Source organism: Leptosomus discolor, chromosome 5 (assembly GCF_034619465.1).
Source record: "Leptosomus discolor isolate bLepDis1 chromosome 5, bLepDis1.hap2, whole genome shotgun sequence".
Classification (NCBI taxonomy): Eukaryota; Metazoa; Chordata; class Aves; order Leptosomiformes; family Leptosomidae; genus Leptosomus; species Leptosomus discolor.
Window position 1 is genome coordinate 56,471,715 of NC_141395.1, and position 16,942 is coordinate 56,488,656.

Sequence of the window (16,942 nt, forward strand, 5' to 3'; positions counted from 1 at the left end):
CCTCCCTTCCGTCCAGGCGGAGGGAGCCGCGAGGCTCCCCGCGGACGCCGGGCCGACCTGCCCTCCCCCCCCCGCGGCGTGTCCCGGCAGGAGCGGGCGGCCCCGCCCGGCCCCGCTCCGCCGCCCCGTCGGTGGGGAACCGCGCCTTCCCGGGAAGCGCGCCCCGACGGCGGGAGGCGCAGCCCGGCAGGGTCCGGCCCGCCGCCGGTGCGCCTTGGGGCTCCAGAGGGGGCCCGGGGCGGCTCGGGACAGCTCGTCCGCCGCTGCCCACCCCCCCGCGCCCCGTGCTGTGCGCCCCGCCCGCAATCACGGACCCCTACTCCGCCAACCCCCGCCCCCGCGCTTGCCACGTCCCTGCGCGGCGGGGCCAATGGGCGGGCGGCGCCAGGTGTGTACTACCTGCACCACGTGGGGCGGGGGGTGGGCAGGTAGGGCCGCGGCCCCGCGCAGAAAAGCCCGCAGCCATTGCGCGCTTCCCAGGGGTGCAGCCGGCGTGGGAGCGGCCGCCGCCCGCCCCGGGAAGAAGCGGGGTGGGAAAGTGGGGGTAGCTGTGCGCCTCCCCCGCGCCGAGTCCTTGGGGAGTGAAGCTGCAGGTGGGGGCTCTGCCGTTTGGGTCTTGCTTGGAAGCGCCTCGGGCAGGGAAAGTTTCTGGCCTCTTCGCCTCTTCCCCCTCCCCCCCTTTCTTTCCCCCTGGTTTTTTTTTGTTGTTGTTGTTGTTGGGGGTTTTTCCCCCTCCCTTTTTTTAATCTTTTCCGCTGGCCCGGTGGCACTATGACGGCGTCTCCCGACTACCTGGTGATCCTCTTCGTAACCACGGCGGGCACCAACGGGGCAAGGCTGGGCTCGGATGAGCGAGAGTTGCTCCAGCTTCTGTGGAAAGTGGTCGACCTGAGGAGTAAGGAGGTATTTTCCCCCGAGGGGGGAGCGCCCCGACCTGCTGCTCCCCTTGGCCCCTGCTGTGCTGGGTACTGGCGGGGCGGCGCCAGCGCTGGGCTGTTGGTGGGTGCCCCAGGCTGGAGTAGGCTCTGGTGGAGGGCAGGGGCTGGTGGTGCAGGTGGGACCTCCAGCCCGGGGAGCTGACTCGCCCCTCCTCTGCTTTCTCTGGAGCTGGGGCACCTGCACGACGTGTTGGTCCGGCCTGACCGCCCGGAGCTGACGGCAGAGTGCCAGGAGATCACCCAGGTGGATGTGGAGAGCCTGGCACTGGCTCCACCGCTGGAGCAAGCATTGAGACAGGTGACACCCCGTAACCGGCTGCTGGGTGCCGGTTTCCTTTAGGGGCTCCCCTGTGGGGTAGAAGTGGTGTTATAATCCATTTATCCCCTCCACCACCACTACTGGGGGCAGTGGAGCCTGGCACAAGGGCACCACAGATGTGTGGGCCAGGCAGCCTGATCCATGGTGGGCTTTGTGGGGATTTCTCCCTTGCCTTTTGCTCATTCACCTTGGGAGGGGCTGAACCCCAAGAGAGCAAGGTCAGTGTCGGGTATGCCTCTACCCTGGTCTCCTGCCGTGCTGGACCCTGAGTCTCAGATGAGAGTGAGTCTCAATCAGTGTTGGAAGGGGCCATGTTTAGGTGCCTCCTGAAAAGGCTGGGTGGTGGCAGGCCCTGTTAAGACTTGCAGTGGTTCATCAGTCCTGGGAAGGAGACAGTACTGAGGCTTCTAGATAAACAGGGAGGTGTGTGTGATTCTCACTGAGGGTAGGGCTGAAAGCCCATCTCCTTTCCAACATGCTTGAGTGCCCTGTCTGGAAGGCTCTTCTGCCCCAGCACTTCCTCAGTTGTCTGCAACCAGCTCTACATCTCGCAATGCTCTTGAAAATGCTCCTGGAAAAGGGTGGGTTTTTTTCTGTGATGTGGACTCTGTGTGTGGCCACATCTTATTAGAGTGGGGGGAAAGGGGCAATTTCCTTGTGAAGGTAATTATTATGAAAGTTTTCGTGTGCTTATGTAGTAAGAAACAAATCTACAGAAGTGAAAGACGAGGCTCATACAAAAAGGAGGTTCAGACTCGTGTTCCTGCTGCCTAGGGATAACGTCTTACCAACTGATGACACTGACTAGTGCAGCCACTCTGATCTCATTTACATTTATGTGTTTTGTTGTTCCTGCTTTCAGTTTAATCAGTCCGTGAGCAATGAGCTGAGCATTGGTGTAGGTACTTCGTTCTGTTTCTGTACTGATGGACAGTTGCACATTAGGCAGGTTCTGCATCCTGAAGCTTCCAAAAAGGTATGTAGTTACAGCTTAAGTTTGACTTTGTGTGCTTTATATGATTTCTTGCAAAACTGATCAACTTCTCTTTAGTATGAGGGTCCCTCCACACAACTATAGTACAAACATCGCTTGTGTTAATATGCTTACCAGACTAAAGAGCCTGTCCATGTGGAAGGAATAGATAGTGCCCTCTGCTTATGTAGCCCTGCAATGTCTTTTTAAGCTAAATCAGAAGTGTTTGGGAAAGGAGCAATGCATTGTAGCTCCTACAGCTGTAGGAGGTACAGTGGGTTAACAAATGGGAATTTGAAAGTGTTGCCAAACAGTTAACCACCTTTGATTGTAAACTGTCTTTTGAAATTTTACATTCACGTTTAGCTTCAGCAACTTTCAATCTTTCTGTATGCAGCTGATTCTCCGAGGGTGGTGCTTGTATTTGTAAAGAGCAGAAGAGTAGTTTGAGGCAGGATGAGTGATGACTAGTTCCATAGTCTAGTCTTCTGTAACTTCAGTTGCCAAATCGCTAACAGTGTTATGAGGTCCTGCCTACTTTTCATTAGTGATGGGGTTGCAGCAATACGCCGAGTCACTAGTCCCGAAATAACTGCTTTAATATTAACATCTCATTTGGTGGTTTGCTATGAACATGCATTGCTTATAAGTGGGCTCCTCTGTTCCTCTCCTTGCAACTGATCTCTGTGCCTTTTGCTGCTGCATCTTTGAGGGTACACTGCCGCAAGTCTGTGCAGTTACAAACCTGATGTTTGGTTTTAATACTTGTTGGCGCTCTTAGCGTTCGTACCTTTGAAGGTTTAGAAGAGAAACAGTGAGCATACTTCATAGTGAAGGGGCAGTCCTACATATATGTAACTTGTCTTGGGGCACAATGTGAGAAAATGTGGAAACAGGTTTTTGACAGACTTTCTTCTCACTTGTAACAGCTATGTGCTTTATACAGTTAAACTTTGCGTGCAGTTAGATTATGTGGATAAATAATCGTAAGAGTTGCCCCTTCTTTTGTTTGGTGTCAAGGTAGACATCCTTTTCCTATATGATCACAGGGTCACTGATAGGAATCAAATCTTCATCAAAATCTTCTGTTGCCATTTGGTTAAGAATTATTAATTTGAAATCTGCTCTGTACTGCCTATAGGTTAAGTAAACCAGATGCCTGTAAGACCTGTAATAGTTCTTTGGTGAATACCCTAATCCTGAGGTTGAGGTGGGGGATCAATAAAATCCAGATAGGCAGAAATCATTAGGCTTTTGAGAATATATTTATTTCTTTTAAGATACTGAGTCTGAACCAGTCTAGCAGCTTATGGTATTCAGAGAATTAATTGGCATCAACTGTTCCAGCGGAATGTCAGTGAAGTACAGAACTCGATCCCTCATTGGGGAAGAAAAACTGACACACTAAAACTAGAGCAGGAAATCTTGGCAAGCGCACCTGCATTTCCTTAAGTTTGTCTTTAGAGAGTACTGTTTGCCTAATGCACCTGTCTGTATGTTAAGATAATCTCTGATGTTCTCAAAGCAGAACTTGTTTTAGAGCCTAAACTTCTTTGGGCTCCCTAAATATGCTTTCTCGTGTCTTGTTGTTCTGTTATAATGCCAGGATGGTAACTAGTCATTAAATCACTTACTTTTGGTCAAGAGAAGCATTGCAGATCACAAACAGCCAGGTGAAAGACAGAGTATTGTGCTTGTGGGGAAGCTCTGGGGAGAAGAGCGAACTGAAGCAGTAGGGGTTTGTGTTGGTTTAAACAGCTTCCTCCAAGTCTTCTCCATGTCTTTTTCCTTCCCACCCCCCCAAAAAATTAAAAGCATGAGGTGGATGTAGTGGTGGGGCAAAAATAGTTTTATTGACTTCCAGTGGGCTACATAACTTGCTCCTGGCTTCATATGCTGCAATTAAAGCAGTTACCACACACAGACCAACAACCTCTGCACTGTCTCAAACCCTCATGTGCACACAGGTGGGGTGGTTGGTGGTGGTGGTGTGTTTTTTGTTTTAAGGGAATAAGTATTCGAAGTGTGATTATTCTCTGACAACTCAGCCATGTCTATAAACCAAAATGTCTTTTGCTAGTCTTGCAAAATATGCTTGGCTCTATAAACTGAACTGAGTGCCCTCTGGCTTTTTACAGTTACAGTTGGAGTCAGGAATCGATGATAAATGTTGCAATAGCAGGCATTTGCTATTATATCCAAATATATTTGATTTGAGGCATTATTAGTAATAGCAAATGTTTCTCTGGCAGTGGAAAAGCACATTTCTCTTTTTAAACCATGTAGGGAGGAAGCTGCTTAAGCAAAAAAGTTTATAAATGTACTTATGTGGCTAAGAGCTGTGTGAGTTTCTCTGTAGCAAAGGCTGTTTGTGTTTCCTACCCATTATAAGGAAATTATCAGAAAGTTTGGTATCTAAAGACAAAGTAGATTAAGCTCACACTAGCTGACAGTTGTTACTTTGTCCTTTTACAGAATATCTTACTGCCTGAATGCTTCTACTCCTTTTTTGACTTGCGGAAAGAGTTCAAGAAGTGTTGCCCTGGCTCACCTGACCTTAGCAAACTCGATGTTGTGACCATGACAGACTGTATCCTTTTGACAGTGATGGTGTCTACTGCTCTTACAGCTTTGGCTGAATTTTAGGACAGAAATGTGTGAGTAATGCTTGCAACACATGTTAGGGGTGGTGTAACTTTAATGAGTGACTCGGAGCTGTACTGAGCTTTCTCACAAAGATAAAGATAAAAATAAAAGCATATGAGAATGCATGCTCCTGTGGGGGAAAAATCCTGTATTTCTTCTTGATTTCTGTACACTTTCTTTACTACCTTTATAGTTTTGTCTGTTTACGCTATACTGTGAAGTTTAACTGGTACGTTTGTTCAAATTGCTGATATGAATCTTAATATTGGAGTACTGAGGTTGCTTGTTGAATCAGGCTTTTACTTTATTTTTCGGTAAGAGTGAATGTTGGGAGACCATCTTAATTTTTAGGAGGGGGAATGGTTATTCTTGATGTGAACTTGTAGTGGATTTTTGATTCAAGAGTGAATGGAGGGCAGGGGTGTTGCTGGCACATGTGGTATTCAGTCTCCTGGAAGTTGGACATGTTACACCTAGCCAGGCTGGGCTGGCAATAAGATGCAGTCAGTAACATGTTTCCATTTTGAATGACAGGGATGTCTAAAATTACTGTCTGAATAGTCTTAAGTGGTCTGTAACCTAGTCCTGTCTGGCTCTGTACTAGTCTTCACTCCGTCATGTACAATTACCAGAGCTGAAACTAGGGCTGTGAATGATTTGGCTGTGCCTTCTTCCTTGCTTCCCTGCCAGTCTCCCCTCTTGCTGCAGGCTCCAGTCCTAATCTCAAATGTACTCTCAGACATGGCAAACACTGACTTCCCTACTGACTTTTTGAAGTGATGACTACAAAAGCTAGCTAGCAAGAAGGGATAATGGAATCTGAGAGGGCTTTTTAAAATGTTTTCTTACTGGTTTTTGTTGTTGGGTTTAGTAACTTTTTTCCACTGACTAGCTTATTGTGTCCATAGAGTGCTCTCCATTAAGGGCTGATATCTTTCAGACTCAGAAGTCTGTGACTTCTGAGTTATTTTGGCCTTTCACTGCAGGACTGGTATTTCATGGGCTTTGTACCTGTGAGGGGTATAAAATAGCTATGTATGTCTGGATTTTTTTTGTTTAACCATAAGGTTGAATACTGAAGGCTGTCTGCTCTGCTTTGCCGTCTGTGAATTAAGATAATCTCCCTTAGTGAAGGGGCAGAGATCTCTCCTCCCCCTACTCTGAAGCAAAGCTGTACATTTAGTCTAAGAGTGTGAGTGTTTATGGAGTAAAAGTGAAATAAATGCTTGAGTTGTATGGTCTAGAAGCTGGATAGTGGAGACTTCTTCAAGTTATGGTCAGAAACTTAGTACGTTGTTTAGGGATGCTTTGACATGAGCTGAAGCAGTTAATTAAAGGGAATGAGCTAATTCAGCTGTTTTGGAGAGATGCCTTTGCTTTCTCCTTGTCTGAATGTCTGGTGTATGTCTTGCCACTGTGGAAATAGTCATACAACTGTAGCCGCCTGGAGCGTCACTGGTCAGCTAAGGCACAGTGACAGACTGTGTGCTCCCTGCCTGCTGGGAGGGGAGCAGACCACCCTGTGTTACCAGACTGTCAGGAAGCCTCTAAAAAGTCAGGACCATCTGAGGGTGGTTTTGGCAGTTGCCAATAGTATTTCCTCCAAGTTCCTAGAGGCTCAATCAGTCTATCCAAATGCCCTCAGCTTGAGTCAGAGTTCTGGATATGTTACACTTGCTAAGATATATAAACCTAAAGAACTTCATTGTGGATTTTCTTGTGAGTGCTGATGCTCTTATTTGTAAACTTGCTATGTTTATGCAACATGGCTGAAATTAACTGTCTCTGCCCTCTATTGCTTCAGAGTGTTGGGGGTGGAAGATGCAGAGACCAAAAAGGTCAAATAATTTTTGTCTATCATATTTGTCAATAAAAGGAAATTTTCTTTCTCCTGACCTTGTTGAAATGTACCAGCTAATCTCCTCAGTGTCAGAAGCTGTGTAATTTAATTGCATTCAGGAGTCTGGACATGCATGTAATGCTTGGGATGGAAAAAAAAAAATGTTGAAGCAGGTGCTAAGTCTACCGACTAGTTCAAACAGTTTTGTGCAGATTTCTTTTTTTTTTTCCTTCTTTGTGTGACAGCTGCTTTCCTCCTGAGACAGTTATATAGCAAAGAAAAAAAAGTCTAGATGAAAAGTAACTTGGGTTTGAAGTGGATGTGCTGGGGTAGGGGACACAAAAACAAATGGAATAGGTTGAAATGAAGCTGCAGATTAATGCACAGAATCTGACCAAGCTCTTCTTATTTTAGAAAGTGCAGATCTTCTACCCCATAGCTAAAGGGGGGCTGCATGAGGGGAATCTTCCATGGTTTATGCCATACAAACTATACTGGGCTGGGTTCATTAGCATTTGGTGGGGATAGAAGGTTTTGGTTTAGAGGTAGGATACTGACTAGAGATGCAGAAGACCTGTGTTTACAAACTGGTAGGAGCCAGAGTAGAATGATTTTTGGGCACATCCCTTCATTTACCTACATCTCCATTTACCTGCATGTAAGATGGTTGTCATTGGTGAGAGGAAACTTGTATGATATGAAAGAGTTAGGGGAAAGCTGGGAATTATTGTACAGACATTTAAATTATTGGGAGTCTTCAAAAAGCTTTTATTTTGATGGGTAATATTTGATTAACAACAAGTAACAGGCAAATGGAGAATGTACCCTATTGCTCCCAACAGTCAGGGGAGATAACTTCCTTCTGCACAGTCATTCAAGGTATATATTCCAGTGTATAATGCACTGGATAGTTGGTGCTTGGCTATGTATTTCTTACAGACAAGGCAAAAGATTGAAAAAGAAAGCATATTGAAAAAGAGCATAGAGATACTAAACTGAATAATCGGCTGAGTTATTCTTCTTTTAGAAAGTACTTCTGGGACTCACTCTTTCAGCAAACTACTTGAAATTGTGTACAGCAATGAAATCATTCCAAATCCAAGAGCTCTGGTGAAAGCTTTGCATCTGTTCCTCCCCCTTCCCAAGAAATTATACATTTCATGTACAAACAGCCACTGATTTATCTTAATTCAGGATAAGGAAATGTTTAAAATGCCATGAAATTTGAGGGACTGAGGAAGAACTGGGACTAGTTGTTCTAACTGTTATCTCTGAGTGCTACTGCTGACTACCATACAGTCTCAAAACAGTTTTTGGTATAGGAACAGTCTTCTGGCAGACTTTCTTTAGTCAGTATTGTGTGTGAGAGTAGCGATGGCAGGACAATTATGAGAAATTTCAAGTAACAAAAAGAACTTGAGAGAAGTGATCATGTTCCCGCGGAGAAAGGAACCCAGGTCTGTCGATTTTTAAAACATGTGTAATTATACAAAAGGAGCAGGGTTGTTCTTGCACCCTCTGTACCTCCCATACTTGCTACACTTCTTGATTTGCAAAGCTTGCTGAGCCAGTTTTCACCGCTGTGAGTGCCTTCAGGGTGGAGTGAACAAAGCTTGCATGACTGTTCCTATTCGTCTGCAGAAGACTCATCCTTTGCCTCAAGATTGGGTGTGCAGAAGCCATTAAATGGCAAATAGCTCTTGCTTCCTCCAGTTCGTGGTTTCCTCCACTCACTTCTGAACTCGCTTTGAGGATAACTCCTTACTAGGAGTATCTGCTGGATGTTGTTAGTAGAAACAAAGGCATACTTCAGAACAGTCCGCTTAATGTTCTGCATACAATCTGGATACTGAAACTTGTTGGTTTTGACCCGGGTGTCTTGAAAACAATGACGTGGAGCACAGTTTGAACCAATAGTACTTAACTGCAATAAAGAGCCCATTATTGCGTATTACCAGAGAATCTGGCATATTGCTATTTGTATTTCCTGTGATAGTACCCAGGCACTGAGTAATACCAGATTACCTTTATGCAAAGTAGGATTTAAAAGATGCAATCTTCTGCCTGAAGAGACTTAAAAACAGAACAAAGGGGGAAGAGGATCAGTGCAGAACACAATTGCTGTACTAGTTCATGTCATGTCATCTCAGAGCTTAGTTGTTCAGTATTTCTTTTCCCATAGTTAAGAAAGGAGTTGAGATTGAGAAATGGAAGAAGTGGTGGGAAGGAAGAAGACTTGGAGAGCACTGGCAGTGGGTGAAGCTGTGGTGATGAATCTCAGGACATTATTTAGAAATTTCTGCCATGTTATATAGGCAACCCTGAGGTAGAATGTGCTGTGTCCCCCTGCCCCCTTTACTAACTTGCTGAGAGTTGCAGGAGGTGGTACCGCAGCTGTGCAGCAAGAGTATAAAAAGTTCCTTGTTTCCCATCCCGCCTTGTTATTTGGGAGTGTCTTTTGCCCATTACTTCATTTAGAATATATGCGTGCCTGCTATTGCACATAGTAGCTTTAGACAGCCAAGTCTGTTTTCTAACACATCTTTAAATGGGCACTTGGATTTATCCATTGCAATCAACTCTTTCCAATTGCCCAGGAGAGGCAGCCTTTAAATATCACTGTACACAAACACGTGTAGTCTCCTATCCCTTCACAAAACAAGGGGTGGGGTTTATGAAGACTATTCCATTAACAGCTTTTTCCCAAGCGTCTGTAACTTCTGATGCCTCTGTTCGCAGGAGTTCATCTGTATGCAGACTTGTTCATTAGTTTTAACTAAGTTAATATTATTATTACTGTGTTCCTTACATGTGCACAAAACTATCAATTTTCTTCTCCACTCTTGCCTAAAAGCCTTGCTTCTAGCTATTCAGAGGTGAAGGTGTGAGTGGTTTCTCACTCCTGCTAATGTTGATGGCTTTCTTCCTCCCCTCCTATTGTGTTTATATTAATCTAGAGTTCCTTGGCACAACTGACTCTCTGTGTCTGAACGCCTGGTACCAACTTCTGTTGGCACTAGGACGTTACTAGGAACTGTATCTTCTGTTGATCCATATTTTCAATGAAAATGTTTTCTGAAGAAAATGAATGGGGGTGGGAAAGTTGCTTGTCTTCCTTGTGTGATGGCCTTGCTTCAAATTCACAGCCCCTTCACACTGCTGCATTGCCCTCTCTGGCAGCTGATTGCTTGCACGGATCTCTGGCTCTGCAAAAAGGGAGTATTGAAGTGTCTCTTCAGTTTTGACAGCACAGTATGATAGCGAAGTGCATGTGTGTGCACATGGATAGGCCTGTCCTCTGCAGTATTAACTGTTGAAACTCCTGCCCAATTTTCTTGACTTTGACAGAGGAAAGATAACATTTCCCAAATCTTGATTAAAAAATGGTCAGGCAAGACCAGGGTTCCAGTACATGCATCTTCAGCAGCCTCTGGTTCCCTGGATGGGCAGCAAAGCTTGCACAAGCACAGCATGGAGCTGTTAGATGCTGCAGGGGGAAAGGTGTCAGGAAAAGGAGCAGCACTCCTCTGCTCTGAAACATGAGGTGCCCAGCAACATCTGTGTGGTGCTGATTGGGCACCCTTTCTGCAAGAGAGTCTATTTGTGGATTATTTTTCTTTTCAACCCTCCTTCCCCAGGGGGCAGGGGAGGAGATGAGCTTGAGTGTACAGTTTAGGGAGAGATACTGCAATGAAGAAGCTTCTTCTTGTCATAAATACTGATAGTCTCTTAAACTGTGCTTTGGAGTTGTTGCATGTGGCTTGTTCAGGATTTTTAGCTTGATTTTTAAGAAAACCATTTAATGTTCTCACTGCTTTACTCCAAAGAAGGTATTGGGAGGGAGGGTAATGGCAAAGGCTAGCAAACTGTATTTAGTCAAGCAGTTGGAGGGGAGGGATCACTGATTTAAGTTTTCTGTTTTTAACACTATGATAATTCTTTTCAACTTCAGATGTTCTTGTAAGACTAAGCACCATCCTCTTGCCTTCCATACTCCAATGCACTCTTGAAACCAAAACAAAGCCTCAAAATCAAATTAGCCTCAAAGTGTATAGTGTTTGCACAGCAGCTTTGCTTTCCTTGCTGTGGAAGAAGAGTTCATTAATTCAGTTGAAATTCTTTTTCATTTTGCAACAAGATAAGTTAAACTTCAAAAACAATTAAAAAAGACATCTGTTTTGTAAGAGTGACTTGCAGTCATCCCACAAATAATAGGGAAGACTGTATCTCACAATGAAATTTGTGCTGCCTCCCCTGTTGCTGAGATGGTATGACAAAGCCGGTATGTGGTGTCTGTTTTTAACAGAAGCTGTTCTTCTGTTCCCTGCCCTTCATCTGCCAACTCAGTGTGCTCAGTTCTAGGTGGAGAAAGCTTTTATTTTTTTACTTTTAAGAGGAACCTTGCTATTTTGGACTGAGAAGCAACTTTTGAGCACCAAAATGCAGACTCTTGAGCATTTGAAATGTGTCTAATGTAGTTTTTTGGAGGATGCAGGCAAATAATTGGTGTGTTTGACTGTTTCAAATGTCTTGTGTTACTGTACTGGCATGCCAGGATGGGTCTTGTTTAATAAACTTTCACTTTTGCTCCAAAGTCTTGATGCAAAGTGATAAGAGAAGTCAAAAAAGCAAGTCCTATTCCCAGACTGCTTTATATTTCACTTCTTGTTCTGTTCTTGTCTTTTTTTTTTACCTTACACTCATCTAAGGAGATGTGAGTGGAAAAGACCTCTTTTAAAAATTTGCCTTATAAATGATGGAGTAGAATTGCAAGCAGTCTTGTAGCTTGATGTTAGTGAGGGCCAAATATGACAGGAAGTGGGAGAGACACCATAGTAAACTCTGTTTAAAGTTGAGTGAAAAAAGATGGTATGTGCAACTTAAATCAGACTGCCTTTATGAAGGTGGCGTTTTTATCTGGCATTCTACAGCCTGTCTTTCCAGGACAGAACACTTCCGGCTCTCTGTGGGCAGGAGAGCTTATGCTTGCTGTAATCTTCCAAAATCCTTCAGATCAGCAAAGATACGGGTTGTGGGACTCTGTTTTGTCTCTTGGTTATCCGCAATGGTGCACTCTTATCGGATTCTCAAAATGCTTCTGTGTAACAGCACAAAATTCAAGTTGTAACTTCTAATAGGCAAGGTTTAGACAAGGTGCCATTTGTGAATTTTGTCAAAGTGGTAAAGTATTTATTCTAGTTTAGAATTTACTTGTTCAGAAAGTATGTGGTGTATCCTATTTCTGGAGCTTCTAGTTGATGTTTGCTTCTCCTTCTTCCCCAAATCTTCCCCTAGGAGTTAAAGAAGATGTTAATTAAAGAGGACAGGACTCCAGTCTCTTCCACATGCAAAAGTGTATCTGTCTGTCAAACATACATAATTTATGAATATATTAAATATATATGCCCTTATTATGGGGTCTCATGTCTCCAGACACTTTCTGGAGTGACCTCACAGTCCCGCAGGTGGCAGTAGTTAAAGGCCAAGGCAGAACAGCTAATGTATGCCAGCAGGAAAATGGATTAAATCTTCCTCTGAGAAGTAACTTACTATCAAGCATAATATGAAAGCTTGTTGCTCTAGCAGGAAGCCAATTAGAAATCTGTATGGTGGTGATTGACTTAACTCCAGCACGAAGATTTAAATCTTGACAAGAACAGTCCAGTGTTTCCCTATGGAGCCTCTCAAGTTGAAGATATGGGGAATATTATTTTAACACTAATATCTGAACCATACAGTAAGTGATTGTGATGAGTGACTTTTCTCTGTTGCTTGTTTGTTTCTCCTGTCTGTCCTGTATGCTGAGGAAAAAGAAAATAACTTGTGCTGTATTTCATAGATCATAGATTTTCAGATCCAGAAAGAGTGAGCTACAAGTTTGAAAGTGGGCCTTGGTAAGTACCTTCTCCCTCTTCTTGCTGTACCCCTCACCTTTTTTTTTTGAAGATACTGCTTGGATAAGCTGTACTTCTCTATATTCCTAATTTGCAAGTAGCTGTTACTGTTATTTTTATTTATCTTGCCGCTGCTGTGGGAATCCATTAGATGCTTTCAGTGTGAAAGGGAATGGATATTCTATGATCAGATGGAAGCCAGTTGTCTACCTAGGCTTCGGTATTGCCTGTTAGCTGCTGGTAGTTCTGGGTTCTGCTAATAAGTGCTTTTAATGGGTGTTAAGTGTGCTGTGCTATTAACAAAAACGTAAGCAGTTTTGCAGAAGTAACCCTGTTACTAACTCTTCCTGCAATTTGCTTCACAGTGACTGAATACACATAGTGATTTCTCTTTTTCTTTTTTATAGGGAAGAAACATTTCAGTAAAGATACTGTGCCAAAGATACTATGCTACCAGTAAATTGCTTTAAGCTATGATGATTGTAGTCTATCCAAATAGGTTTTAAACATAAAGCTTTATCTACTTTTGACTGTTTTGTTGTTTGTTTTTTTTTATGTAATCATGCTTTTCTATGTACAAATACAGATTTTCCTCAGTGGTTTACTGGATACTTCCTCTGCAGTATCACAAGAGACTGGTGTTAAACTGACCTTATTTATATTCCTGTCTTGCATGCATATGTATTTCGCCCTTTCAGATTGGGGAGCTGTCACAATAGTAGATGATGCTGGCACTTCTGAGCCAAAAGAAGCAAGAAAAGAATGCAACAATATTGTCAGAAAGTATCCAGTGAGATTAGCTCAGGGGTTATGTCTTAGCATTGTTCTAAACTTCTTCCCTTTCACTAAAAAAAAAATAAATCCTGGGATGAGGTGGAAGATTCCCATTTTATTTGTGATAGTGAGAAGTACAGAATTAGGAGGTGAGGGGGAACATTTTGGGACAGACACCTACAGAAGGGCCACCTGAGAAATTAAAATATGAGCGGGAAACATGACCCTTCTATACCAAGGCGTGCCACAGCCCTTTTGTAGGAGGGAGTCCTCCACTGCTGAATAATACTTCATCTGCTTAGTCACATAGTCCCTTCTGTGCAAAAGCTGGTACTTGCACTAGCCAGAAAGGCAGCCTTGGGTAGCAGTGAGTGTTTTGTTGTACATGGCACTTTTAGCAAGTAAGAGAACAAAAGAGGCTGTGGTAATGACCAATTAAACCTGGCTTTCTGTGGCTGAGCTATTCCTATGCTAAGCAGCCAATGTAGCCTTTAGCTATATTAGTCTCTAGTAGCACAGTGATGGCCTGAACAAGCTAAGGCTAAACTCCTTGGGCAGGAGTCCTACGTGTGCCCAGTATAGCCCTGAACAGATTTGGTCTTGGCTTGTGACTGGCTCTTGCACGTTGTCACAGTACAAATAACAAGCACTAACCTCAGTTACATAAAACTGCTTTGCTTCAATTTCCACCTAGCTAAGATCAGAATAGCAAGTGCTTCATTTTATACCAGTAGCCCTGTTCAGACAATGGAGGAGCACAAACCATTGGTATGTCAGGAGCAGGGAGTAAATTGGGAATGTGGTCAAAGACATGAGATCTCAAGGAACAAATGTAGTAAAGCAGGAAAGGGGGACTGGGAGAGGGGCAGCTTAACAGAGCAGACATTCTCTGAGGAGAGACACGTGCAGTGGCTTTGGATGGTCTGCATCCAGCAGACATGGAGCAGGGACAGAAGCCTGTCCCTGGAGCACAAGAGACAAGCAGGGAGGGTGGTGTGTGGCAGATAGTAGAGGCAGATGTCTCTGCATTACTCCCTCTCTGTGCTTGCAGCAGCAAGATGGAACTTGTGGACGACAATGCTGTTATCCGAGCAAGAGGATTGCCATGGCAGTCGTCTGACCAGGACATAGCAAGATTCTTCAAAGGCCTAAATATCGCCAAGTTAGTAGCTAAGAGTTTACTTTTACATTTGTAGTCCTTCATCTGCATCAGTCATGGATTTTTTTTTTTTCTCTCTTGATATAAATCTTTCAGGGGAGGTGCTGCACTCTGTCTCAATGCCCAAGGTAGGAGGAATGGGGAGGCTCTTGTGAGGTTCGTAAGCGAAGAGCATAGAGACCTAGCGCTACAAAGGCACAAGCATCACATGGGAAATCGGTACATTGAGGTGCGTGATGTGTGACGCTGCCCTTGAAATCCTCTTCTTAACAGTAGTGTGCCCATCACATGTTCTCTTTTCTTCCTTAGGTATACAAGGCAACAGGTGAAGACTTCCTTAAAATTGCAGGAGGTAATTTTTAGGGGGTAAGAAGGGAGGGTTTGTTCCATCATTATCTGTAACTTTTGGCTGTAACCTGCTCCTGTTGGATATGGCCTTTCATTTTCTTTCTTTGAACAAGTAGTTGGCTGGTGTGTTGATTACTATGTACACTGCTAGCAGCAGTTCAAGTTGTTCTGTGATTTATCTGTCCATCTTACTCTTCCACATTCTTGCCATTTTCAAGCAGCCTGTCAAATAAGGATTTGATCAGACAAGGTGATCTTGTATATGAACTTAATTTGTTAGGTCATCTTAACTGAAGGGACCTAAATGTTATTGACTGCTGAAAAGCAAAACCAGAGTAGTTTTTCAAAACAGTATGACTGCTGTTGCTGTGGAGACTTGTATGTAAAAGCAAATAGATACCACAGTGTAAGTAACAAGGGATTTATGGAACTGATTTTCTTTAAATCAAATCTTTGCCTCAAACTAAAGGGGGAATTTAGGGGGAAATGCTTATTTAAGGGGAGTAATGAAATATGTGCAGCCTTGAATTAAAAGGCTGCAAAAGTTGCTTTACAAACTCTCCTGTGGTCTCTTTTTCCTCCCCTTTATGACTGCAAGCATATAGAATTTGAGTTAAGATCCAATAAGCTGTTATGTATCTACAATACTACCTTAAGGTCCTTGTTGGTTTCTGACAGATTTGTTTGGGGGATTGTAAATGACTAATTAGTTGTATGAGCTTGAGGTTTTAGAGTGGGAGAGGCTATTAAGCTGTCAAATAGCTAATTGATAGGCTTAGTAATAGTTATACCATTCAAAATAAAGACATTGCATGCTGCCATTGGGGAAAAATGGTGTGTGTCTGGTACAACCAAACTTCTTTGCAGAGTGAGCTGGCTGTAAGTGAAAGGACCATATTAAGGTATGAAGTTGGTTCGCAGCTAGCTTTGGTTAGGGTAATGTTATAAGTATGAGCATCAGTGGTCTTCCAGAGATACTGAAAGTAGAATTGGCAGACTTTGACAGTTTTATCAGGATAGGATGAAATTCCTGAGCTGTTTTCAACATGCCCTTCTAACTTTCCCAGCACAATGGTCTGGGTACTTGGTTACTGTATACTATGGCTTCAGAGCATGCCAAAGGTCTTCATAAGTTAGAAAGGCGAAGTGCATGGTAGCACAGGTACTACTCATACAAGAGTTACAGACTATACTTTCCTTGGGCTCTGAACACTGTAAGTATTTTCTGTTTTCCTTTTCAATAAGGATGAATCTCTTCCAAATGATGGAGTAACATTAATAGACTTTGGGAAGTGTCCTATACAATATTCCTAGTTTATCAAAGAGGCACATCGTTCCTGACTTTGGAGGCAAATACTGTTCTACCAGCTCAAAAACTGTCTTGAGCAGGAGGTAGCTATGCCAGCTGTGCTTGGGATTTTTTGTGGCTGTCTAGGCTGAATTGCTTCTGTATTTCTTTTTTGTTAAAGGCACTTCCAATGAGGTTGCACAGTTCTTGTCAAAAGAAAACCAAGTGATTGTCAGGATGCGAGGTCTTCCTTTCAACGTAACAACAGAAGAAGTGCTGACGTTCTTTGGCCAACACTGCCCTGTAACAGGAGGAAAGGAGGGAGTCCTGTTTGTCACATACCCTGACAGCAGGCCAACAGGGGATGCCTTTGTGTTGTTTGCTTGTGAGGAATATGCACAAAATGCACTGAAAAAGCATAAGGACTTGTTGGGGAAGAGGTACATTGAACTCTTCAGGAGCACTGCAGCAGAAGTTCAGCAGGTGGGTGTAAACATTACAAATACTGGCTTCTTGTAGTCCAAACTCCTGCATTGGCATACAGCAGTGAAAGCAAATACTGCTTGGCTGTCACTTGGAAGCTGCTTTTCTCTCACTCTTAACTCTTCCTGGAAAGAGAACTGTCTGAATTTCCGTGAGGCTCTGCTCCGTCTAAATGTAAGATCTTATGGTATATGGATGTTCTCAATCATATATATATATATATATATATAAAAATAAAATCTAAATCTCCAAACCTTTGGGATTTTGGCTTCCAATAGCC

The 16,942-nt window shown here is 43.6% G+C and overlaps 1 protein-coding gene across 1 annotated transcript in view; it reads left to right on the forward strand.

The window, feature by feature from the left end:
* Window positions 1-771: 771 nt before the first annotated feature.
* ESRP1 (epithelial splicing regulatory protein 1) overlaps window positions 772-16,942 on the forward strand; it is a 32,029-nt gene continuing 15,858 nt past the window's right edge. The window contains exons 1-10 of the mRNA XM_086465106.1: window positions 772-903; window positions 1,108-1,236; window positions 2,120-2,233; window positions 4,706-4,820; window positions 12,355-12,453; window positions 12,556-12,610; window positions 14,436-14,546; window positions 14,640-14,772; window positions 14,853-14,895; window positions 16,361-16,662. Of these exons, the coding sequence (XP_086321232.1) occupies window positions 772-903; window positions 1,108-1,236; window positions 2,120-2,233; window positions 4,706-4,820; window positions 12,355-12,453; window positions 12,556-12,610; window positions 14,436-14,546; window positions 14,640-14,772; window positions 14,853-14,895; window positions 16,361-16,662 (1,233 nt within the window). The remainder of the gene's footprint in view (window positions 904-1,107; window positions 1,237-2,119; window positions 2,234-4,705; window positions 4,821-12,354; window positions 12,454-12,555; window positions 12,611-14,435; window positions 14,547-14,639; window positions 14,773-14,852; window positions 14,896-16,360; window positions 16,663-16,942) is intronic.